Consider the following 25,376-nt stretch of genomic DNA (forward strand, 5'->3'; position numbering starts at 1 on the left):
GAGTCGAGGATCAGGCGGGGACAGGTAAGCATAATATTGTATTATTTTTAACCCTTCCACGGCTTTTTCTTTCTTATGATTTGGGGTCTGTGGAGACCTCAGAGCGTAATAAATGTATTTCAGGGCAGATTAAATTCGGACGAATTTTATTCCAACCAAATCAAATCTGAAGTCCACTTAGAACAAATAAATGACACAAGGTTTGCTTATCTCTACCCCAGACCAAACCCTTAAATAAATACAGCCCTTAAACCAGACCCCTTAAAAGTAAAACGTGGTGTGGGAAATAAAAAACAATGTGAACAATGTCATAACTACACATCATATCTCTGAACACGCTGACACCACAATTGTACACAACCTGGGAAAATGACCAAGGCTCAGTTCTTCAAACAAATGTTGGTGTTATGTGGGGAATATTTCAGTCACTAGTTCTTTAAAGTTATTGTAATTGCACCTTCTGCCCCTAGTGGGAGCTGTTACATTTTGGATGATATTCTAGGTGTCTTTCTGTATAAGAGACAGGGCGGGGCATTCTCTATAAATTCACTTACACAAGCCTGATTACGTCCTAGATGGTTAGTCACTCGATGACTGAACTTCTCCTGTATGCTGAACTCTTTGGACTATTCGCCGATGGCCCCACAAAGGGGACATAACAAATCAAAATTTTTGGTTATGATGCTGGCAATTTTCTTTTTGGTGAGTTTATATACTTTTATATTATAGATATATAAAAGATAGATAGATATATAGAGAGATAGATAGATAGATAGATAGATAGATAGATAGAGGGATATATAGAACTTAAAAAAAATAATAATTGTAATAAAATGTATTTATTTTTGATTTTCCAAATTTTTGAAAAGTTTTTTTTAAATCCACATTACAACGGTGTTTCCTATTCTCTCAGTGCAGAAGTCAGTCCCAGTCCCTGAGACCCATATTTTGGATCTTATATGTAGGTGAAAAGATATTGATTGCAAAACAGATAAAACAATGAAATGAGAAAAATCTGCTATAAAATTGATCTAAATTCTATTAGTAGTCTATGTTAGTATTTAGCTCACAAGAACCGCCAACAATGTCACCTGAATTTTTTTTTTCCCCATTTGAACCAAGTGGTCAAAGCGTCAGCTTTATTTGCTGGTAAAAAAAATATATACCTCGGTCAACCTCAATGAGGTTATCCTGACCGCGTAATTTAAGATGCGGGGACTTTCCAGCACGTGCGGCTTATAGTCCAAAAAATCTGATAATTAATTTTTAAGTAATATAAAATACTTAAAAACCTAATGTGACAATAAGCATTCTACAAATAATCTATAACACATTTCAAAATATATTCAATAATTTCTTTAAATTCCCCATAAACTTAACTGATCTATCTGTTTAAACACGGAACTGAAAAAAAAAGTATACTCATGATAATTTTATGCCAATTTATGCTACAGCAGGTGATTATTGTTTTCTACATTATATCAATAGGAAAAAAAAAAGCATTGCTCCTACCATAAGTCAAGTATACAAGTTAAATTACTCTATATATTAAATTACTATATATATATATATATATATATATATATATATATATATTTATTTATATTTATTTATTTACTATTATTTTAGATTTTTTTAAACATTTTTATCTCAATATCTTTTATAATAGTATAATAGTTTTGTCATTAACTACTAGTCGAAAAATTACACTGTCTTAAACTATAAATGTAGGTGGTATAAGGGGAGAATGTCTCTTCTTTAAACATTCAAGCTACGGTGAGAGGAAAGGGTGATTATTATCTCCAAAATACTCTACATTATATTGTACATTATATACACAGGAGATAATATGAAGGTGATCATACGCTAAGGCCTCATACACAGGACTGTATTACATATCTAAGTTGTACTCGGGGACAAAGTCACACTGATAAGCAAAAGGGTAACAATGTTTTGAACTTTTGACTTTCAGTCTCCATATCTCACCATCCTCTACAGCTTCAGATGTGAGACGACCTTCTTTTTATAGACAATCATCTTGACTATGTTATACATTAATTTGATTTGCAGCTATTTAGCATATGATTAGTTATGCATATTCTTGCCAGGTCACTGCATTGTTACTGTTTTGCTCCTAAAGATCTAAATTTAAATTTTTATTATTTTGTTAGTATTTTGTAAATCCACCTTGTCGATACTCACATATAGCTCAGGATTGAGAACATCATCAATCAAGGGCAAGTATCCAACACCTTTGGCTATGATACAACCCCATATCATCAGGCTTCCTCCACCAAATTTGACAATTCCTTCAATTTAGCCCCTTTTTTCCTTGTTTATTCCAGACCATTTGCAGCCATCAGAGCCGTCTAATGACTTTTGCCTCATTGCTCCAAATTCCCCATTTCCAATCTTCTATTCTTCACTTTTCAAACTTTTTTGCAAACTTGAGCCGATGCTTCTTATGATGATATTGAAGTCAAGGCTTCTTCACCTTTTTTTCGGGCCACCATTCCAGACTTGTGTAAGGTGTGTCGCTTGTTCCTTGCATGGACGTCTGTGATCTCACTATTATGAAGCAGACGAGCCGCCTCCACTGCCGTATTTGTTGCTACAGAACTGATAGACCTTGTGATGAGGTGACTTGTTGACTCCAATATTTTGACTGGATGTCACCTCTTGGCTTTTGATTGGATGGACGTCATTTTCCTACTATCATGGCCTCAGATGATGCAGTTTGACAATTTTCTTGGCCAAGAGACTGCTATCGATGAGCTGGATGATGCAGTTTCTCTTTTCTTGGGAAAACGTCATTGCTCCTCCTCGATTCAAATCCGTGACTTTCACACACACACTGAGCTATTAGGGAATGTGAGAACAGATTTTCCACCACCAGGAGCAAAACAGTAACAATGCAGTGACATGACAAGAATCTGCATAACTAATCATATACTAAATATATGCAAGTCAAATTTATGTATGAGATAGCCAAAATAATTGTCTATAAAATGAAGGTCATCTCATGCTCTTAGCTGTAGTAGATGGTACGATATGGAACCTAAAAGTCAAAATTTCAAAACATTGTTACACTTTTGCTCATCAGTGTATAGTGGGGTAATGAGTTACAGTTGCACCCGGGACCTGGAGCCCAAGGGGGCACAAGAGACCTCTTTGACCTATATGAGAAGTCCAATAATATTAAAGGGTTATCCTCAAGTTTGGAGGTTATTCCCTATTCCTGGGATAGGAGAGAACTTCTCAACCGCTAGGACCTCCACTGATCCCTAGAACTGGGGGATCTGAAGAACCTCATGTGATTGGAGTTTTACATGGGTCAATATAATCTACAATCGAGCCTTCACGATCCTTGGCATGCAGCCGATGAATGAGCAAAACTCTTGTTGGGTGGCTGATTGGATTTTCTATGCGGGGCCTTTAAATCATCGTTACCAGTAACGGGAATGGGCTGCTGACATCTCACATGCAGTATGGGGACATATTAATGATCTCCGTTCAGTATCAATGAGGCTTTAAACCAGTGCCGATTGATTTGTGTGTACTTGAACGACACTCGTTATGGACAAAAATCTGCCAAATAAGTGTGCCCATACATATTTCAGTGGTCTTGGAGGATTGGGGTCCTCCATGCACAGATTTAGCCTAATAGGCAATGCTCCCTGGGAAACTATATGCAAATTAGATCTCCATAGTTTCTACTCTAGGACGGTACAGATCATTCAGTTTATAATTAGTAAGGGCTGCATCGTGCACTCAGTAATTATACAGATCTCAGTGTGAATACTTGGTGTGTCCGTATGGCAACGCTCCATAATGGGCCGACATAATTAGTGTCGGCCCATCTCACCCCTCCCAGAGTAATCCACCATCGGCTGATTATTATCATATTTTATTACATTTTTTATTATTAGCTGCACATAATTCACAAACAATTATGTAACATTACAATTGCCATGATTCCTGGTAATTCTTGTAAATATCTATTGGGCCTCATCCAAATTTTTCTTTTTTTTTTCTTGAAAATCGTTTTTCATCCGATTTTCATCGATTTTTGGGCATTTTTTACCATATTTCACTGAATGCAAAAAAAAATAATAAAAATAAATTCCGAACTTCTAACAGTAAAAACCAAACAACCAAAACCAGTAACACTAGGATGCAACACGGATTGTATGGAAGTGCTATTCATTTTTTGTTTGTTTTTTTCACAGAGGTATTAATTTGAATGGACAAGTTTTATTTACAAAATGAATACAAAATAGACATAGCTCCATTTTTTTTTTGGGGAGAGGGGGGCTTGTGGAGTAAGTTTTAAAGGGAACCTGTCAGGTGCAGTATGCACCCAGACCCACGAGCAGTTCTGGGTGTATATTGCTAATCCTTGCCTAACGGTCCCTGTATACACTAGCATAGAAAACGAGATCTTTAGAAAAAGTATTTCTAAAGATCCTTTCTGATATGCTAATGAGCATAGGGACTAGTCCCCTGGGTGTTAGTTTTCTTGGCTAGTTGGCCCCCTTAGCATGTAAGTATGCCCCTGCTAATGAATGCGCAGAGTCAGAAGATGGTTGTACTCACCTCTGCCGCCACCGCGCCCGACGCTGGATTTCAGCTCAGTCCGCATAATCACTGGACGCCCGGTCATGTGTACTATGAAGTCAGGTGTACGCATCCCAGCTTCAAACTGCAAAGTTTCGGGGACTTCTGATCATGTGCACTGACCCTAAGCCTGGCGTTCTGAGACACAGGTGCGCACGTCACTTCCAATGATGACGCTGGGCAGTGGGCATTGAATAGCATGTTAGCTCCCCCCTATGGTCGTGCTAAGGTGCTAACATGCTAAGAGGGCAGAATGAGTACAAGAATTAGCCCCTTGTGACTAGTCCCTGGCCTCATTAGCATATCATAAAGGATCTTTAGAAATACTTTTTCTATAGATCTCTTTATCTATGCTAGTGTATACAGGGACGGTTAGGCAGGGATTAGCAATATACACCCAGAACTGCTCGTGGTCCTGGGTGCATATTGCACCAGACATGTTCCCTTTATTCTGCAAATCGGATAAAAATAGACATGTCTCCATTTTTTGGGGAAAGCGGGGGAGGTGCACACAACTGGTGTAAGCCGGTTCATGCCAGCTTCATTCTTTCGCAAATAAAGTTGCAACATCCTGTGAATTCTTCTTCCTTGCTCTACGAGAAGAAAAATTGGTTGAGTCATTCTTTAAACAAAGGAAACTTCACAAACATGTCCGGTACATCAGCCTCTGCACATGATACCAGCTGTATTGAATTTGACAGGACTTTCTCGAGTTTTTGGAAGCAGTCCGAGGGAATTTTTCACTATCCGGGGCTGGACAGAGTTGGGGTTTACATGATGCCCCCTCCTCTCCCCCAGAGAGCATTTCTTTTCTGGATTGGGATCGAAGATGGGACTTAATTGCCAACATTAGTAATGTAACAACAAACTAGAAAGAGGTCACAGTGGAAAGCGCAATATGTCAGAAAATTTATTCAGAATTCCAGCTTTTTAGATAATAAGAATGGAGAGTTTTGTATCCTCTGCATTTTCCTGTTCATAGGTAATATGGAGTCTTTGAGGCTTCCTCATCAAGAATCCGGCTGACTTCCTTTTGATCATGACACACCCATTAAATCCATCACAATGTATTATATAATCACCCTCCATAAATGAGGACATAAGCTCACAGATTACTACTGTCACAAGGAGGTTTTTGCAGGTATCACTAACGGTCATGGCGGCATCAGGATCTCTGGAAAATACTGGCACTCTGCTATCTTCTCTGAGGTCTGTGATCAGCGCAGGGAGACTTAGGCGTCAACCAACAGACTTGTACTTCATAGGCAAGAGTTAATCTCTGATAGTCTGTTTGTTAATCTCCTTTGATCACATGCTGTGGATGAGCCAGTCACATTCACTCCCCTCCTATATATGCTGGCTGGATACTTCCATTAGTGCCAGCTATAGTTTATGCAGATTTGGGGTTACTCTGCAGGTTAGTAACGTTACAAAGTTGTTCAGCCGCAGCACTTAAAGCCCAAGTTTGTGGAGTAAATGAACTTTACTCCTCTTGGCAGCCTTCCTCTTGGCAGCCTCCTGCTTTCAGTCAAAGGGGCGCACCCGTTGTGGCTTCAGCCATTGCTCAGTACATAGTGAGTGGTGGCTGTAATTGTGCCCTCGACACTGACTGACAGCCAGCTCAGCACTGATGCACTGTAGAGCCAGCTGTCAGTTAGTGCCAGGGCATGGTTACAGTTTACTATGTACTAAGTGAAGAATGAAGCCACGCCCCTATAACTGAAAGCTGGTGGCTGCCTGGAGGGGTAAAGTTAATTTCCTCCTGGTAGCTGTGCTTTCAGTGCAGCCACTATTAGAACGCTATTATCCTGCAGATTAATCCCATATCTGCAAGTCAATAGCATTTTGTGACATAACAGGTTCCTTTAAAAGGATTTTCCCACAATTGAATGTTTTTCCCTATTTATAGGATAGGGGATACGTTGCTGATCGCTGACATATGACCGCTGAGAACAGGAGGGCTGTACTCAACAGTCCCTAGATTGGCAATTGAACGGTTGAGCACCTTCTCGCCATGCAGAAGGAATCTTGGGATCCAAGGCCATTGTTCTTGGAATTTACAATTGACTGTACACATTTATATTACATGCTATTAACTAATTTTTCATTATTTCTTTCTGTGTTGTGTTGTTATCCTTACGCAGGACTGTTTATTGTAGAAGCTCATGGCTTCAAAACTGCGCAGAAGTTTGCTTTTCAGGCGTGAATCTTAGGAATGCAGTTTTACAACTGTTCGTCTCCGTTACGTAACAAGTCGGTTCTCTCGCTGGTATTTGTTTCGCGCACAATGGAAAAGTACACAATCATCTACAGCTTTTAGTAAAGGGAAATTGATCTATAGTAAAAGGAGTTGAGCAAAAAGCTTTTACTATCCTCGTCTGGCGTTTACTCCAGTTCTCAAAGACAGCTGGACCAAGGCAGTGCGCAATGTTGCGGCTGGCACTCGAATGCTGGCATCCTAGGCGCCACTTGTGGTTTTGGCCCCCGGAACGCCAGGACATCAACTGATGTCTAGTCCAAGGCATCACATAACATCATGATGTACATTGCGCCCAGTTGTCACCACGTTAATGATTGAAAAAGACATTCATGTGCCTGCCGAGGGGGTTTTGTAAACTTTACAAGAGTAAAATGGGAATATTTAGATAAGTGAGGTTATATTAATGCGTTTTTAATCTTAGTATATCATGAAAAGAAAGGGATCTTCTGGATATTGCTCTGTAACTAAGTATACAATAAAAATAATGGTGTAAGATCTGTGTCTTAAAGAGGATCAACCACCAGGATTTTCCTATATAAACTAAAGGCAGTGCTATACTGGTGCTACCATGCTGATTCTATGCATACATTTAGTTGTGAGATCGGATTTATAGTTTCTGATATATAGGCAAGTAAAGTTTGTGAAATGTACTGTTACTTGATTGATAGGTGCTGCAGAATATCTAATAGGTGGGTCGGGTTTTGCTAGTTATGCTCGTCCCTGTCTGCTGCCTGTCCTTCCTCCCCCCTGTCCTTCCTCCCCCTGTAATAACAGCGAAAGGGGAGGAAGGACAGGCAGCAGACGGGCGGGAATAACTGGCAAAATCCGACCCACCTACTGTATTAAATATTCTGTTGCACTTCTCATCAAATAACAGTATATTTCACAAACTTTACTTCCCTATATTTCAGAAAGTATACATCCGTTCTCACAACTAAAGGTATGTATAGAATCAGCATTATAGCGCCAGTATAGCACTGGCTTTAGTTTATATATGAAAATCTTGGTGGTTGGTCGTCTTTAAAAGGGTTTTTCCAAGTTATCCCCCATGTATAGCATATGACCACTCATTCCCGAGAGTGGCGCTCTGAAGAGCCCTGGTTCTCATTGAGTGGAGGTGCCCATACCTGAAGCTCGCTCCATTCATTGTCTATGGGCGTGCTAGAGATAGCAGCAAACTGTATTTGGCTTTCTGCAACCATTAAATAGACAATTTATGTTGCGGAGTTTGAGCATTAGCACCTCCACTTCATTCAACACACGGGTTTATGATACGCTATTCTCGAGATCACTGGGGGTCCCAGTAGTCCTGTGAATAGGGAATAACTTGATATTGGAAAAACCCATTTAAGCTACCGTACTGCACTGTTAGGGTGTAGGAATCAAGTAATCAGTGTTAGTTGCTTACATACTGGTGTATTATCTGCGCTACACCCAACACATAGCTTTCCTTCTGCTAGCAGACAGGTGTTTCCTGGTGTGATGTCACATCAGTGCAGCTCCCTCCTCCCTCTCACAGCTCTGATACTTTATTTTCTGGTAACTGAGGGAGAAACCTAATGACAGATATAGGGGAATTACAGGTTGGTAAACACTGAGGCTGACGGCACTCTACTGTAATAACGTATAATCCAAAATGTAATGAATTTGTGTCTAATTTAATATATGCTTTGTGAAATCTAACACTCATACGTCTTTCCCGCAGGGGCTGGCACATGGATACCGCATCCCTAAAAGTATTGACCATGATGAGATTTACTACATGAATGGAAACGTTCGATGTCTGAGATGTCCTCCAGGTAATTTCTCCTTCTGAGCAAAATATCTAATGCAAAATATAATGTTGTAACGTATAAAATCCAGCGAAATTGTATTACATAGCATTTAGGTCTAGGCCAGAGAGGCTATTAATGTCAATATCCCTGGTGGTCTGGGTTGTTGCAGGTTTCATTTTAGAATCCATGGTGGTCTAGGGCAATGAAGTGGTAATGACAGTATACCTGGTGGGCTAGAGAAGTAATGTCAGGATTTACAGGTTTATTTTAGGATCCTTGGTAGTCTATGGTAGTGAAGTGGGAATGACAGTATTTCTGGTGGGCTAGAGCAGTAATGTCAGAATTTACAAGTTTATTTTAGGATTCTTGGTGGTCTAGGGCAGTGAAGTGGCAATGACAATATACCTTGTGGACTGGAGCAGTAAAGCTGGTAATGTCAGGATTTACAGGTTTATTTTAGTATCCATAGTGGTCTAGGGCAGTGAAGTGGTAATGACAGTATACCTGGTGGGCTGAAGAAATAATGTCAGGATTTATAGGTTTATTATAGGACCCTTGGTGGTTAGCATAATAAATGGGTAAGGAGAGTATACCGGGAGAAGTAAAAACTGGTAATGTCAGGACGCTGGTTGGAGGTAAACATTATTTATGATCCCTGGTGGACTAGAGAAGGTAAATTTCAGTAATTTTGATGGTCTAAGCAGTGTAGGTTGATTTTAGTAATCGAGGGCAGGGTAAAGGTCATACCCTAGTTATCTGTTGTCATGCAGTTACTCAACTCTTCAGACCACAGTAGACATAATAGGAAGCTGAAGACTGGTTATTCAGCTTTCTGTTCTCTCAAGGCCCTGATGGCAGAGATGTGGTAAAGGACTGTAATGTGCAGCTGAACAGTTCACTATATGCTCTGCAGAGCGTCGAGAGATTTAGAGGGCTAGCTTTTACTATGTGGGGAACTCCTGAGGTGTGCTCTCCGTAGGGAGACAGGGCTGTGTACATTGACTTATATGAGCTCATACACCAATAACCCTAGAGAGAAAACCACAGTCGAAGGGGTTCAGCACTTAGCTGAGAGTATCTGCCCCTTTATTTCAGTGAGGATCAAAGTTGTTTCGCACGTCCAACATTCATGGCGCAATTATAGATCATTGTTCAGACTGGTCGGACTGGTCGCGGGTCTTATATTTGCATCTGAGGCTTTGGATAGGACTGAAATCCCACGGCCGATCAGAATATTGAGCTCCTTAATTTTATAATGTGATTATACGGAGTTGTAGCAATGAAGAAGTATCATTAGTGATCCGAAACGCATTGTATTTTTTGCTCGTCTCTTGTTAGTGGATTATTCAATAAAACTCGATTTCAACTACCGGTTGGATCTGGAACCTTTCCGTCTTTACGGAGACTGAAAGAAACCCTCCAAATACTTCTCAAAATACCACAAAATTTTGATATAAATTCATATAAGGACAATGTGCTCATGCGACATAGGGTCACTATGAATGCAACATCTTGCATGGATTTGTAGGTACATGAGACTGCAGAAAGCAATGTCACAGAAAGGGGAAGAATATGAGAAAGCAGTGCCAAACAAAGAAGAAGGATATGAATGATGAAACACAAAGGCGTTGGGTAGTTTTTTTGTCGTTCTATTTCCAAGAAGCTTGGAAAACCCCGGATATTTTGGGGTTTAGTGTTATGATTAATGAAATGATCAAAAAATATAACATCAGTATAAAAATGGTTGTAGATTTTGGCCTTGTTGACTGAATATAGCCTTTATGGACTCCTTGCACCTTCAAAGTACACCATATGGTGCCTGTTGGAGAGATTATCTCCATATGACGCTAGATGGAGGAGGCCACCATTTTTATATATAGGATCAAAAGTCTGAACCGGACTCTGTCAGCACAAAATCACTGTCCAAACCCTCATAGGCACCCTTGGTGTGGCCAAACAGTTTGGAAGTAGAGATGAGAGAACCCCAGGTTCGGGTTTCGCACCAAACACAGATTTTACAAAAAAACAAAGTTCGGGTTTGGAGTTCGGATGCTTTATGTATGCAAACCACTGCCATGAGCCTCACTGTGCTCGGGTACGCTTGGTGCTCAGCGCAGTGTGAGAGCCGGTTGCAGTGTGTACGGTTCGCACTGGGGGTAACAACAGCGTGATCAGATGTAAAAAAAAAAAAAGGAAAAACCCCATTCACCAACCCCCACAAGTGATCTGTTTATGGCTGCCTGTATGTGTGCGGAGACCCAAACTGCCCAATTAGTGACTTCCACTGGGGTTCGGGTCAAGTCCGGGTCCCAAACCGAACTTTATCTAAAGTCCATCTGAACTCACCAAACCGAACTACCACGAGTCCATTCATCTCTATCCAGAAGAGTGCAGAGGTGGACACAAAACAAGTAGGTGAGGAGGTGCACTGAACCGTTTAACAACACAAAGTGTACATCTGTGCTTGGTTTGAACAGTCATTTTGTGCTGACAGATTAACTTTAATGTGAAGATCTTGGGCTCCTGTGCAAAATCTATAATAGACCCCCTCCCTCCCCTTGGCTTCCATTGTAATACTGGTGTCTTATGGGTCCTTGGCACCTCTCATGATGCAGCTGCATCCCCTAAAACACAACTTAGAGACTGGTGTGATATGGAGGTCACCGGGAAGACCCCAGGATGATATACCGGTTTTAGCTGGTGAGATGACATATTTCGCACTCGCCCTTGTCTTGTGCCTTGTGATCTGTTCTGTGAGGAAATTGTTGCTTTATCAGGGGAATTTGGACTGCAGACTGGAAAGACTGGAATTTCCTGATCTATTTCATCCGGCGTTCTGCGTAGGATCTAATGCAAAGGTCATCTGCTGCAAAACCTGCTAGAGACTATAGACACTGTATGCATAAGCCAAATACACCCTATGAGGGCGTTCATCAAAGTGTTTTCGCCCAAAAAATGGCATAAAATGCTTGGTAAACTCTCGAATTTTTTTGCGCAATGTGACGTTTTCCAAATATTTGGACAAGTTTAACGTTTTCATGACATTTTGAAGCAGCTGCACCAAAATTGGAAGGGCTGCGGAGGAGGCATTGCAGGATTTGGCATGGCTATACCTGCCCTTCAAAGTCAGCAAAAGTGGAAGAGTTTCTTACGGCAGAAGTGTTTCTCCAATCCTTGATTAGAGTAGCATTTTTGGCACAAGGTAGATACTGACATGCCATGGACTTAGGGAACATCTGACGTGAGGCAAAACACACAACAAACAGGGGTTCACTGGGGACACAACAACAGTGGGCTCTGATGCTAAAGAGAGGGAAGATGAACACCTCTCCACTTACCTGTCGCTTTACCCTGCACTTCTATCCAGCCCTTATACAGGTTTCTCACCTATCGCCGAGCAGAAACCTGAAGCCCTGAGAGACCCTGCATTAAGCCCTGGCTAGGGAGTGGGAAGGTAAGGATCACTAGTCCCATTGCAGCACTAAAACAACACACCAAGGGAAGGTAAGACAGACAAGGGGGAAAACAACAACAGACTAAAGGGTGCTTTACATGCTGCGACATCGCTAGCGATAGCACCCGCCCCCGTCGTTCGTGCGACATTTGGTGATCGCTGCCATAGCGAAGATTATCGCTACGGCAGCGTCACACGCACATACCTTTTCAGCAATGTCGCTGTGACCGCCGAACAATCCCTCCTTCAAGGGGGAGGTGCGTTCGGTGTCATAACGACGTCACTGCGGCGTCACTAAGCGGCCGCCCAATAGCAGAGGAGGGGCAGAGATGAGCGGCCGGAACATGCCGCTAACTTCCTTCCTTCCTCATTGCCGGTGGACGCAGGTAAGGAGATGTTCGTCGTTCCTGCGGCGTCACACATCGCTATGTGTGACGCCGCAGGAACGACGAACAACCAGCGGCATGCACCACCGAAATTATGAAAAGGAGCGACGTGTCAATGATCAACGATTTTTGACGTTTTTGCGATCGTTGATCGTCGCTCATTGGTGTCACACGCTGCGATGTCGCTAACGGCGCCGGATGTGCGTCACTAACGACGTGACCCAGGCGATATATCGTTAGCGATGTCGCAGCGTGTAAAGCACCCTTAACTCCAACAACTAGGCTGCAGTCAGGCACCAATACTGCAGCCTACACCGCAACCAACAGCAAGGGTCCCAGCAGCTCCTTCCACCTTCAGGCCAAGCTTCAGAATGGATTTAGAATAGTCGGAAGCAGAGGGTATAGAAAGGAACTGGGAGTGATCCCAAACCGGAAACACCTGACCAGGAGTCAGAAGCTGCTGGCAAGGAAAACTGAGATTAACCCTTGCCACACCCAAAGAAAAAAAAACACGTTTAATTTGTAGTCTCAGATGACAATGAGAGACTCCAGTCCTGATCCTGTCACTAGTCTCAAAATACAGAGAGACGGCCGTGACAGAGACAGAGCTCATACAACATACAACATACGCCAACATGAAATTCGAAACTTATGTCCCGTGTGTCACACACATCCAAATAAAGAAGTCCACATTCCGCATATCCGTGGAGCTGGATTCCTTCTTTGTTCATAAATTGATTTATCCCTGGACACTAGACATGGTACTGCCATCTGAGATATGGATAAAGTATGAGCCCCCACTAGTTGTGGCTTTTGCAAGCAAAGTTTTAAAATTGAGTCGTTGGCTGTTTTACAATTTGGACATCTGACGTTGATATTTGGGGAGAGGGTGTGGATTCTGAAATCCCATCAGTTCCTAAAATAAAGGAGCACATCTATCCAACCAGGACCTGTCCCCGTTGGGTCGGACTTACCAGAAAGGTGCGGCAGCTGGACATGGCCCAATAAACCTCCCTTAAGCCCGCTTTACACGCTACAATATATCTTACAATGTGTCAGCGGGGTCACGTCGTAAGTGAGGCACATCCGGCATTGTAAGGTACATTGTAGTGTGTGACAGCTACGTGCTATTACGATTGAACATTAAAACGTTCATCGCATGCACATCGTTCATTTCTCTAGAATTGAACGTCAGATTGTTCAACATTCCAGGGTTAGCACACATCGCAGTGTGTGACACCCCGGGAACGATGAACAGATCTTACCTGCGTCCTGTGGCTCCCGGCCCACAATGCGGAAGGAAGGAGGTGGGCGGGATGTTTACGTCCCGCTCATCTCCGCCCCTCCGCTTCTATTGGCCGGTTGCCGCGTGACGTCGCTGTGACGCTGAACGTCCCTCCCACTCCAGGAAGTGGATGTTCGCCGCCCACATCGAGGTCGTATGGACGGGTAAGTGCGTGTGATGGGGGTTAATCGTTTGTGCGGCACATTCAACAAATTGCCTGTTCCGCACATACGATGGGGGCGGTTACGATCGCATACGACATCGTATGCGAAATTGCAACGTGTAAAGCAGGCTTTAGGCTGTGTGCGCACGCTGCGGATTTTGCCGCGGATTTGCTGCAGAAAATGTGTCTAACATTGCTGCAGTCATTCCCCAGCAAAACCTATGGGTATAAAAAAAATGCTGTGCGCACACTGCGTCTTTTTATACCTGCGGATTTTCCACTGCAAAATTAATGTGCATGTCACTTCTTTTCCACAGGTACCTGTGGTTTTTGCCATAGATAATAGTAAAAATCTGCAGGGACCAACCTGTGGAACAACCGCGGCAAATTTGCGTCAACTCCACACAAAATCCGCACCAAACCGCGGTAACACCGCATGCGGATTTCGTTGTGTTTTTTTTTACCGCGGGTGCGGGATTCTTTAAGAGGGTCCGGATTTTCCTTAAGAAAAAGTCACTTTCTAGTGCGCACATGGCCTAGACCTTTGGTTCTATATCAGAACTTAAGTCATATATTTCCAGTTGCTATGATAACAAGCCTTATGTAAGAAGAACACATCACGCCGCTCTGCCAGGGTGCGGCTCTGTTCATTCCAATCAGGACTGTGAGGCAAGAAAGGGTTTTTTAGGTGGCAGGGAGCCATATTACACGTATTATACCTATAACACATTGTTAACATACTTTCCTGTACACCGCCTCTAACACTCCCATTACAATAAAGCCTTTAACTTTACAAATCCCTCTCTAGCTGTTACCTTCCATTAACCAATTCAGGACCAGACCATTACCTCCATTCCTGACCAGGCACTTTTTTGTAATGTCATAAATGCAGTTTAAAGAGCTGTAAAAATGTCTCATTTGGCTAAGCATATAGTATTTGCATCGTTTTTCCGTGATAAATGAGGCATGATTTTTGTGGGGGGGGTTTTCTCCACTTTTTTTATTTTTTTGCTGAAATTAGTGGGAAAGAAAAGGAAAGTCATATCTCTTTAATATTTTTTTCTTTTTTAATGACCACAAGGGACCACTAAGATAAATTTTATTTTTTTTTCCTCTTTCCATAAGAATTTTTTTTTATATCAGTCATGGGTTTTTTTCAACGGGAAATTCAGTCTCCTGTCTGTATAGCAGAGCTGACTAAAGGTGGCAGTACACGCTACGATTTATCTGACGATATGTCGTCGGGGCCACGGATTCCGTGACGCACATCCGGCATTTTTAGCGACGTCGTTGCGTGTGACCCCTATGAGCGACTCCAAACGATCGCAAATAGGTTGAAAATCGTTAATCGTTGACACGTCGTTCACTTTCAAAATATTGTTCATCGTTTGGAACGCAGCAGACATATTGGTACGTTTTACACCCTGCAAACGACAAACAACATCCACACGACCGCATTGGTCAAACAATATTTCGCTGAACGATTTTGCGTCGCTTGTGCGATCGTTGCGTGTGACCGCTAATAAACGACCTATGAGCGATCTCGGCAAATCGTAACTACGATCTGGGGGTGTCACATCGCTAATGAGATCGTCAGATAAATCGTAGCATGTAAAGCGGCCTTAAGTCTCCTAAACCCAGTTCCTGCTATCTCCCAATACCTAGGTATCAGGTAGCCACTGGGAAGAGGACATGCACTTAATACTTTCTATTAATGTATAAACAGTGCTTGCTCAGACCTGTTTAAACACCAATAGAGAAGACAGAGATGGTAACAAACCATCTCTGCCTTCTCTAGGGGGTGTCTAGTTGTGTCTAACAGCAGGCTTTCTGCGTGCACAGCTGAATGATCTCATTCAGCCACTATACTACCCAGTTAAACGTTAGTCACTGCACAGTATAATGTATACTGCCATTTAGCATCTCATCTCTATTGTTTAGATCAAATTTTTTGTGTTCAATACATTTGTAAAAAAGATTTGGTTTGCACATATATATATATATATATATATATATGTGCATATATATATATATTTAGATATACATATACATATATACCATATATATACACATATATACCTATATTTACATTTTATATATATATATATATATATATATATATATATATATATATATATAATCACAATCTATATTGAAAATAAAAAAAAATGTCTCTGGCCACTGGGGCTTATTTAGACTCTAGCGTCCTGTTGTTTCAGGAAATTCAGATTAGCAGCAATGAACAGACTTTAACCCTATTTTTTGTATTGAAACATCCAAGGAGCATGTGCAAAGGTCATTGTGAAGGGAGTGGGAGCAGGGTCAGCTGTGATATCACTTATTAGGACTGGTGAATCCTCTATTACCAGCTGTGTATAAAGCTGTTATCTGTCATTATCATATTCCCTGTGCTGATAATGAGCCTGCTGAAAATTCCTCCTGATAGGACAGGAAATATGAGTCTAAGAAGACCCAGGGGCATGTGTGACAGCTGCAACATAATTAATATTATTTTTTAATAAACATGATATGAAAGAAAATGGGTTTTTTTTGTTCGTTTTAAAGTTTATGTAACACAAAAAAAGTCTTTAAACAATGTCATTTTCTGATGATGGCTTCTCCTTAAAAGTTAAGGTATAATTTAAGGTAGATCTCTTCCTACAAAAAAAATCACGTATAAATAGAGAACTTTGATTTTTGTACCTGTGTTTCATCCATTCATATAATGAGATACATGTTTCTGGAGAAGCTACATAATTTATATAACCCACAGAACTTACTTAAAATGAATGTTCACCTTGTCATTTTTAGGTTAGACAATCACTGGTAAATTTTTAAAGTGGTTTTCCGCTACTAGGGCAACCCCTTACGATTCCACTTGTTTTCCCCAGGTAAAATAATAAAGCCTATACTCACTTACCATACCGCTGCCATTCCAGCGGTGTCCATGGCTCACGTGGGGTTGTGTCATCACGTGAGCCCTGGGTCCAATCTGTGTCGGCTTCCTTCTCTCTGATTCCGGACCAAACGATCAATCAACAGGAAGTGAGCGCTCACTTCCTGTTGGTTAACTCACTTGGTCTGAAGGAGAAGGAAACTGGCGCTGATTGGAAGCAGGGCTTGCGTGACAGCACAACCCCATGTGAGCCATGACACTCCAAGAAGAGTGATGGCATGGGAGGTGACTATAGGCTTCTTACCGGACTATTATGACTATATGTTACCGGAGGGAAAAATGTGGAGTGAGATAGTGGACAAGCCCTTTAAAACATCTCTATAGTGGTCAGTGCTCAGCATGTGCTACAAGGCCACCACTAGAAGGAGCATGGAAGCTAACTGCATACAGCCTGCAGTAGGCTCCCTCAAGTGGCTTCTCCAGAAAGCCTGAACTCATGATTTACCTCTCCTCTGTCTTTTAGGGGATATGTGTCAGAAATACAGACCTCCAACCACTATAAAGATACATTTTAAAACAGTTTAATAAAGAATTTTGGATACTTAAGGGGGGAGGCTCCTGCTGTAGCCAGTTATCTTACAGTCATATACAAGATTGTGAAGGTGGGGACATGGCTGAGCTCCTAGGATACATAAGAGAAGATTTATCTCCTTATTTTTCAGTAGTATTTTTAATATAAGACAAAATAGGATAAACATAAGATGAAATACAATCGGTAGTGGCCTCGTGTGTACCGGAACTTCCATTTCTCTCTTTCTCTTGTAGGTTATTATGTTCGGAGCCACTGCACCAGTGAGGACACGCTGGGCACTTGTGCTCCCTGTCATCCTGGATATACCTATAGCGAGCACCTGACCGGTCTGACTGAATGCCTTCATTGTGCAGTGTGCCGTGCAGGTGAGCTGCTTCTCTCCAGTATTTCCTCCTATTGTATATAGTTATATATTTTGTGTATGCTTTTTTTGTGGTGAGGTTAATGTGACGACATTCTACCTTTCTACCAAGACCATTCCTACATCACTTCTTGTATATAAGGTGTGCTAACTAGATCTTACTGCTGATAGTTCACTTACAGTGCGGATTGGAGACCATGGGCATGGAAGGTAGTTCGTCCAACACAATGCATTAACCCCCTAGTAATCTGGTTCTCTTCCGAGGTGAACACTAGGCTGTGTCTAATTCCTTGGAGATATCCAGTCTATAGGGCTATCATTTCCTGGTAGGCATCAAGAATACAGCCTTTACAGGGTCCCCTTCTTCTATTGTAGCGGTGTAGCACACTAGATATCTGGACCACTTCTTCATCCATGAGTTAAATATATTTTAGAAATCCCTGAGCTCTCCTGATTCTGCCATTATTTTCTCTTTCTATTATTATTATTTATTTATAGAGCACCATTGATTCCATGGTGCTGTACATGAGAAGGGGGTTACATACAAAATACACATACAAGTTACAGTAGATGGACTAGTACAGAGGGAAGAGGGCCCTGCCCTTGTGGGCTTACATTCTAAAGGATTTTGGGGAGGAGACAGTAGGTGGGGGTGTACATGGGGCGGCAGCTCCGCACGGTGGTCGGGCGGCAGCTCCGCACGGTGGTCGGGCGGCAGTGAGTTCATTGTAGATTGTAGGCATTTCTGAACAGGTGGGTTTTCAGGTTCCGTTTGAAGTTTGCAAGGGTAGTAGATAGTCTGACGTGGTGAGGCAGAGAGTTCCAGGAGACTGGGGATGCTCGGGAGAAGTCTTGGAAGCGGTTGCGTGAGGAGCGAATGAGAGAGGAGGAGAGAAGGAGATCTTGGGAGGACCGGAGGTGTCTTATGTGCTGTGTCACCTCATTGCAAATATATATTCACATTTATTTCATCAAGAGCGCAATATGTAAAATTTCTGCTTTGCAGTCCAACAGGGCGTTTCTTCAGAGTCTTCTTTGGGGGCATATGCTTTCACTTCTCCCTCACAGATGTCAGCAATTATTTTAGCTGATCTAGCAGTTGAGCTGTCATGCTAGGTACGGGAAAGTACCAAGCAAATGGCGAAAGAGAAGAGAAAAGGTCACCGTGTCTAGGGAAGATTGAGATGGTGACCTCTGACGAAGCCTACTGCTGGCCTTTGGCTTCCCTCACCATCCTAGATAGGTTCTGCACCTAGGAGCTGAGCTGGGTACCTGACCGTAGTACTGGGCACTAGGTAGGGAACGAGTGGGATGAGTGATTTGTCAACCTCACTAAGCTCTAAAGAAAACACAGGGATCACTCACAGGGGGCATGTAAATGGATAACTTATCTACAGATGACTAAGGGAGAAGTACAGCAAAGAACAACAATGTTTCTTCAGATGAGTGCAAGCTGACTGCTTGTATCCAGAGCTTGTATAGGTTTTAAGTCTATCACCAGCACAGATGCAGAGGGAATGAGAGCAGTTAAACATACAAAGGGAAGTACTGATGATTAACAGCTGAAATGTGACGAACTTTGCAGGGTCCTAAAGGGAAAGGGATTAACCCCAAGCCGAGAATGTCAGGGAGAAGTTTGTGCAGTCAAACACTGCAATTTTCTACAGCCGGACACCACAGGACTGTCGTGGAAGCGTAACACACCCGTGACATTAGCAGTCTCAGTTGCTGCTGAACTGTGATTGGCAGTGCTTGGAAGGAAGGGTATCAAAGTGCAGGCAAAAGAGAAGACTCTAAAAACATGCCCAGTTGGTCTGTACACAAAGATTTCACATACTGCGCTCCAAAAGCAACAAATGTGGCTATGTCTGTAATTGAATAATGCAGATCAAAGCAAAAAAGAGCGTCAGAATCAGGGGAGCTCGGGGATTTTTAGAAGTTAAAGGGAACCTGTCAGGTGCAATATGCACCCAGTACTAGGAGCAGTTCTGGGTGCATATTGCTAATCCCTGCATCTAGTAGCATAGATAAAGAGATTTTTTTAAAGATCTTTAGAAAGTTTTTCTAAAGATCTTTTATCATATGCTAATGCGCGCGGTAGACCTCTATGAAGCTAGGACGTGCACACCCGGCTTCATACTGCGTATGACTGGAAGTGCCCGTCATTCAGAGGAGAGGTCACAGCGAACACCGGTACGTGCATCACCGCTGGGGATGCTGCATTGAATAGCATGTTAGCACGCCCCTGTGGGAGTACTGACATGCATAGAGGGGGGATATAACGCCCTTGTGACTAGTCCCTGCGCTCATTAGCTTATGATAAAAGATGTTTAGAAATACTTTTTTAAAAGATCTCTTTATCTATGCTAGTGTATACAGGGAGGGTTAGGTAGTGATTAGCAATATACACCCAGAACTGCTCATGGTTTTGGGTGCATAGGGGACCTTACAGGTTCCCCTTCACTCAATTTTATTGAGCAAGTGACAGGTCCTCTTTACAGACAGTTCACATGTGGGGATTTCAGCTGTGCACCTTCCTCCGAGGAATGGAGTAAATACGCTCTTTGGTTCAGGACATACTGTACCTGCAAACAACGACTGAACTCCTCTGACTCATCCTTGAGCTGTGGTTTATTCATTAACTAAAACACGTCCATTTGCTAGAACTTTCTGGCAGAGACAGTATGGAGGAAGCAGGGGATTTTCCAGCCTCGGAATTGTAAAAGTGCATAGTCATAACCAGTACGGTTATACGCATATACAGTATCTATCAATATGATTTGAATAACCCACTTCTGGGGCAACACGCCAACAATCCATTATTTCTGTGTGATAATTGGTGTCCGACAATCATTTTGTTTGTGATGATAAACAAATAAGTTATAGAGTAAAGATCAGCATTAATGTCCCACCCTGGTCAACAAAAAGTTGGCTTGTTGGCCTCCCTCTTGGACACTCAGCGCTCGTAACAATGCTCGCCAGCCTCCTCCTGGTCATTCAAACTATTAGAATTCCTAATCACACTTGTCGTTTACAGACCAAATCGAGGAGTCTCCATGCACGATCACGAAGAACACGGTGTGCCAGTGCAAGGAGGGGACGTACTGCCCCCCTGATGACTCCTGTGAGATCTGCCTGAAATGTACAACCAGGTGAGGGTCTGCATGGCACACATGCTCCATCTTATGCCATAAGGTTATGGTTAAATTACGACTTGTTGAAATCCAACTTGACTGATTCTTTATTCGACCCAATATTTGGTATCACAAGAACGTTGGGAGTTCCCCCCCTATATTAAACGATCCTACTGTAATGAGTGGGTTTGAAAGATTTTTTTATTCTAAAAAATTTGCAACTTGTTTTGAACTTTTAACGCACAAGCTCATCATAATTGACTATTTTCTTTGTCCATCAGTTGTCCCCCAAATGAGGTGAAACAGGCACCCTGCAACTCCACTACTGACACACAATGTGCGCCTCCAGAAGCCGGCATAAATCTAGGTAAGATGCTTCTTACTGTCTTTTACTTATGATATTGGTGTTCCCCTTCACAAACTTTATTAAAACTGTGCCCATCAAGTTGTAACCAAAAATCACCTCCTCAACAAAAGATATAAAGCAAGACCCAGACATGTAATTGGATATAACTCTGTGTCCAGACTATGAACGAGGCAGCTCCCTCTCTCCCTCTCCGAGCAAGAATTCAAACAGGATATAAAGCACCAACGAGTAGCTGAATTACATCCAGCAAATCCTCAACATGTAGCCGAACCCTTATATCTGTGCCTCCGTTTGTGAATAGTTCTTATTAGAGTTGAGCGGACTGACAATAATCTGGGTCCGGCGGATCAGCCGAGGGTTGACAAAGAAGTCCGGATCCGATCTGGAGTTCGGACCTCTATAAGTCAATGGGGAGCGGATCCGGGGAGGGGAGAAAGAGGGGAGAGAGAGAGGAGAGAGAGGGGAGAGAGAGGGGAGAGAGAGGGGAGAGAGAGAGGGGGAGAGAGAGGGGAGAGAGAGAGGGAGAGGGAAGAGAGAGAGGGGAGAGAGAGAGAAAAAAAAAAATCCCGAATCCGGATCGTGCAGCCGGATACCCGGATCTGGGTTGGACCCGGATCTGACGCTGAAACCGCGCGGATCCGGATTTTTAAAGTTCGGGTCCGCTCAACAGTAGTTCTTATGTCCAGACTATGGACAAGGCAGCTCCCTCTCTCCTTCTGCAAGCAAGAATTCAAACAGGATATAAAGCACCAACCAGTAGCTGAGTCACATCCAGCAAATCCTCTGAATGTAGCCAAACCCTTATATCTGTGCCTCCTTTAGTCTATATGAATAACTCTGTGTCCAGACTATGAACTAGGCAGCTCCCTCTCTCCCTCTCCAAGCAGAAGGTCTCACAGTATCTGCAGCATAAATCAGCAGCAAAATTTCATGCACTGAATAAGCTGCATGTAGGTGAATCCTTATAGCTCTAGATAACTTTCTTCAAACATGAAACCTCTCCTGAGTTACGTGATATCTAACTTTACTATTCTCTTTCAGTTGCCGCCCTCCTGCTGCCTGTTCTGGGAATCATCTTCCTCTTGTTGGCTGCCGTCTGTGTCTGGTTCTTCTGCTTCAGGAAGTCCTCTGATAGTAAGTGTCCGATGGAACCTCTGTCATATGATATAGTGTAAATTGTGGACAACAACCTCCAATCTTCCCTCTGTTAATAAACTAGAACTCTCAGCATTCCCTACCGGTCATGGAGTTGAAGTTCCACAGGTTATAGATTTGTCCTGGGCTAAATAGAGCATAATATGTACCTTCAAACCCCCCATCCTGGCAATTTGTCGCCCATCCCCACCAACCAATCTAGGGCCTCCTTTACCATTTCTAACTCAATTCCGAATAAAACATTTGATACCGGAATTTAATAGAATTGGCCACACCAGCCATTTTTTTAACAAGTAAGTAGATATTACAATATACTGTAAGGTGAAATTCAGACCGGTGACACACCATCTGTGTACGGACCATAACGCACAGACTGGCCTGGGGTCTCCTGACTTGAATGCAACCACCTCATATCATGTCTAGGAGACTGTTAAGTTGGCTGTCAACAGACCCCAAGCCAGTCCATGCGTTATGGTGCATACACGGACCCTGTTATACAAATATCTGAATTTGCTCTTATTAGTGTTATTCACTAATATTAATATATGCACATATAAATTACCGACACAAACAGAGGGGGTTCTTTTGAACTCCAAAGATCAGGCATCCAAATAATCCCTCCTTATATTCCACCATTTTAATCCTGTGGCTAAGGAGGCTTTCCACCTGCTATTAGGGACCCCATCACTAACTATGATAGGAGAATTTCTTATTTATCGATCAAGGAGGCCAAAGACATCTATTTTCTTTGAAGTCTTTATTTTCAAATATGGGAAGACAACTGAAAAGCACCTTCTAAGCTCAATAGGCGAGTGTCTGTCTTTCTATAATTACATCGGTCTTTTTATAGCTATACATTCAAAGAAAACAGCTGCAAAAATCAGGTATCACCCTTGTCTTAAAACATAAATCCCTTAATTCCCAGTTCACCAGATAAGGAACTTTTAACTCATCTATTCTAGATAAGACTTTGTTTGGCCTTCAATAAATCTTTATCTTCTGCCATATTGTCCAGATAGGAGAACCCTAGATAAACATAGTCTGGGTGAATAGCTTCATACATCAATATATACAGAATTATGAGTACAGAGAATTACTTATAATATCCAGCTATTATTACGAAAACACAGCTATTATGACTAAAATTCCTATAACAGTACTTATAATTAATACAGACTACTGAATATTAATATAGGATTAAAATTCTTATAACAGCCCACAATGCTGCCCCCTACTCCCCGCATGCGCTCTATACTGCCTCCTAATTCACCTCTACTGTCCCACAGAAGCCTCATGTGGTGCCTTCACCCTCTGACCAAGGCTCCAACCTCCTTGAAATCTTGAATCACTGTAGATAAATTCCAACTAATTTTGACCTTTTTTATTTAATTTTTTTTCCAGGATCAAAATGGATCCCAAAGGTAAGTACAAGTGTTCTGCTGCTCTCATATTTATTCTGATAAATGTTGTCTCATTTTCTTTTTATCCCATCAAGCAATTGCATCATATACTTTTGTTTTTTTTTCCATTATGCTAGTGCTTTTAGATTAATTTTTCTCATACACGTGTGCATGTTCTGTGATTGTTAACAGTAAAGGTGACGTTTTATCGAGACAAATATACACTGGCATTCACATAGGACATGGTACACCGGAGTCACCGTAGCTTGGCCACCAAATTCATGCATTTTTGCTTTTTATGGAAGATTCTGCTTATCACATTTCGCTTGCTTTTACTTTCCTGCTACATTGTGATGGAACAGCCATAAGGTTCCCTGTGTTCAGGCAAAGCACAACATACTATGTTTCCACGAAAATATGACACTGTCATATTATTTTTTGCTCAAAAAAAGTGCTAGGGCTTATTTTCAGAGTAAAACTTATTTTGGGGGAAACATTGGCTGGGGGTAAGTCCCCCCCCTGAAAAAAAAGGCAGACACCTCCTAGGAGATTCATACTTACCTGACTCCAGACATCTGCGACGCTCCTAAGTCCTTAGCGGGCGCTCCCAGCAGGTCCTTGCCTTCTCCATAGCGGTTTTCCCCTGCTTCCGGTTGGGCATCCACACACACATCACACACATATCAGATACCGCACTGCTTCTTCCGGCTGGCAGGGGGACGCTGTAAATGTGAGGACCTGCGGTGGTGAACATCGAGGACCTGTGGTGGAACGCATCAATGTGTTCCACCGCAGGTCGTCCATGCAATTCACCACTTCCCAGGTCAAAAAAGCAATACGGTATCACCGCATGTCTGTGTGTCTGGTGTGTGTTCCACCCCAGTTCCTCGATGCATTTCATCCCAGGTCCTTAAAGCGTTCCACTCCAGGTCCTTGATGCTTTCCATCCCAGGTCCTTCATGTGTTCCACTCCAGGTCCTTGATGCATTCCACCCCAGGTTCTCAAAATGTTCCACCCCAGGTCCTCAATGCATTCCACAGCATTCCAGGTCACTGGAGCAGTACAGTATCACCGGATGTGTGTGTGTGGTTTGTGTTCCACCGTAGGTCCTTAATGCGTTCCACAGCAGGTCCTTGTGTTCCAAAGCATCCTGGTCTAGTGAGTATGGGGTGTGGGGTCTATCTTCTTTCTATTGATTGTGTATGCTTTCTTTAATGAGGTGTCATGCTGTAGTCTTTAACTTTTTTATATGCATGGATACTTCATTATTGAACCGCTACTCGGGCTTATTTTAGGGGTAGGGCTTATATTTAAGCCTTACTTCGAAAAGGCCAAACATTCCTGCTAGGGCTTATTTTTGGTAAACACGGTAGGAGAACACCCGGTGTAGGAGCTGGGACAGGAGTGTGTTGAAAACCACAGAAATAGACAGACAGGGGAGACCAAAACTCTGTTACTCAGTACACACACATAGAGGTATAAGACAATAAGAGAGTAGGAAGAAAACAAGATCAGAAAGGAAGCAACAAG

At 42.4% G+C, this 25,376-nt stretch overlaps 1 protein-coding gene across 2 annotated transcripts in view; it reads left to right on the forward strand.

Moving 5' to 3' along the window:
- The first annotated feature begins 566 nt into the window (after positions 1–566).
- Positions 567–25,376, forward strand: part of LOC142304229 (tumor necrosis factor receptor superfamily member 10B-like) — a 30,588-nt gene continuing 5,778 nt past the window's right edge. For both annotated transcript variants that reach the window (XM_075346422.1, XM_075346423.1), the window contains exons 1-7: positions 567–702; positions 8,583–8,676; positions 17,662–17,793; positions 20,827–20,941; positions 21,205–21,290; positions 22,332–22,424; positions 23,847–23,866. In XM_075346422.1, the coding sequence (XP_075202537.1) occupies positions 610–702; positions 8,583–8,676; positions 17,662–17,793; positions 20,827–20,941; positions 21,205–21,290; positions 22,332–22,424; positions 23,847–23,866 (633 nt within the window). In that variant the 5' untranslated portion in view covers positions 567–609. The remainder of the gene's footprint in view (positions 703–8,582; positions 8,677–17,661; positions 17,794–20,826; positions 20,942–21,204; positions 21,291–22,331; positions 22,425–23,846; positions 23,867–25,376) is intronic.

The sequence above is a fragment of the Anomaloglossus baeobatrachus genome, chromosome 4, assembly GCF_048569485.1.
Source record: "Anomaloglossus baeobatrachus isolate aAnoBae1 chromosome 4, aAnoBae1.hap1, whole genome shotgun sequence".
Lineage (NCBI taxonomy): Eukaryota > Metazoa > Chordata > Amphibia > Anura > Aromobatidae > Anomaloglossus > Anomaloglossus baeobatrachus.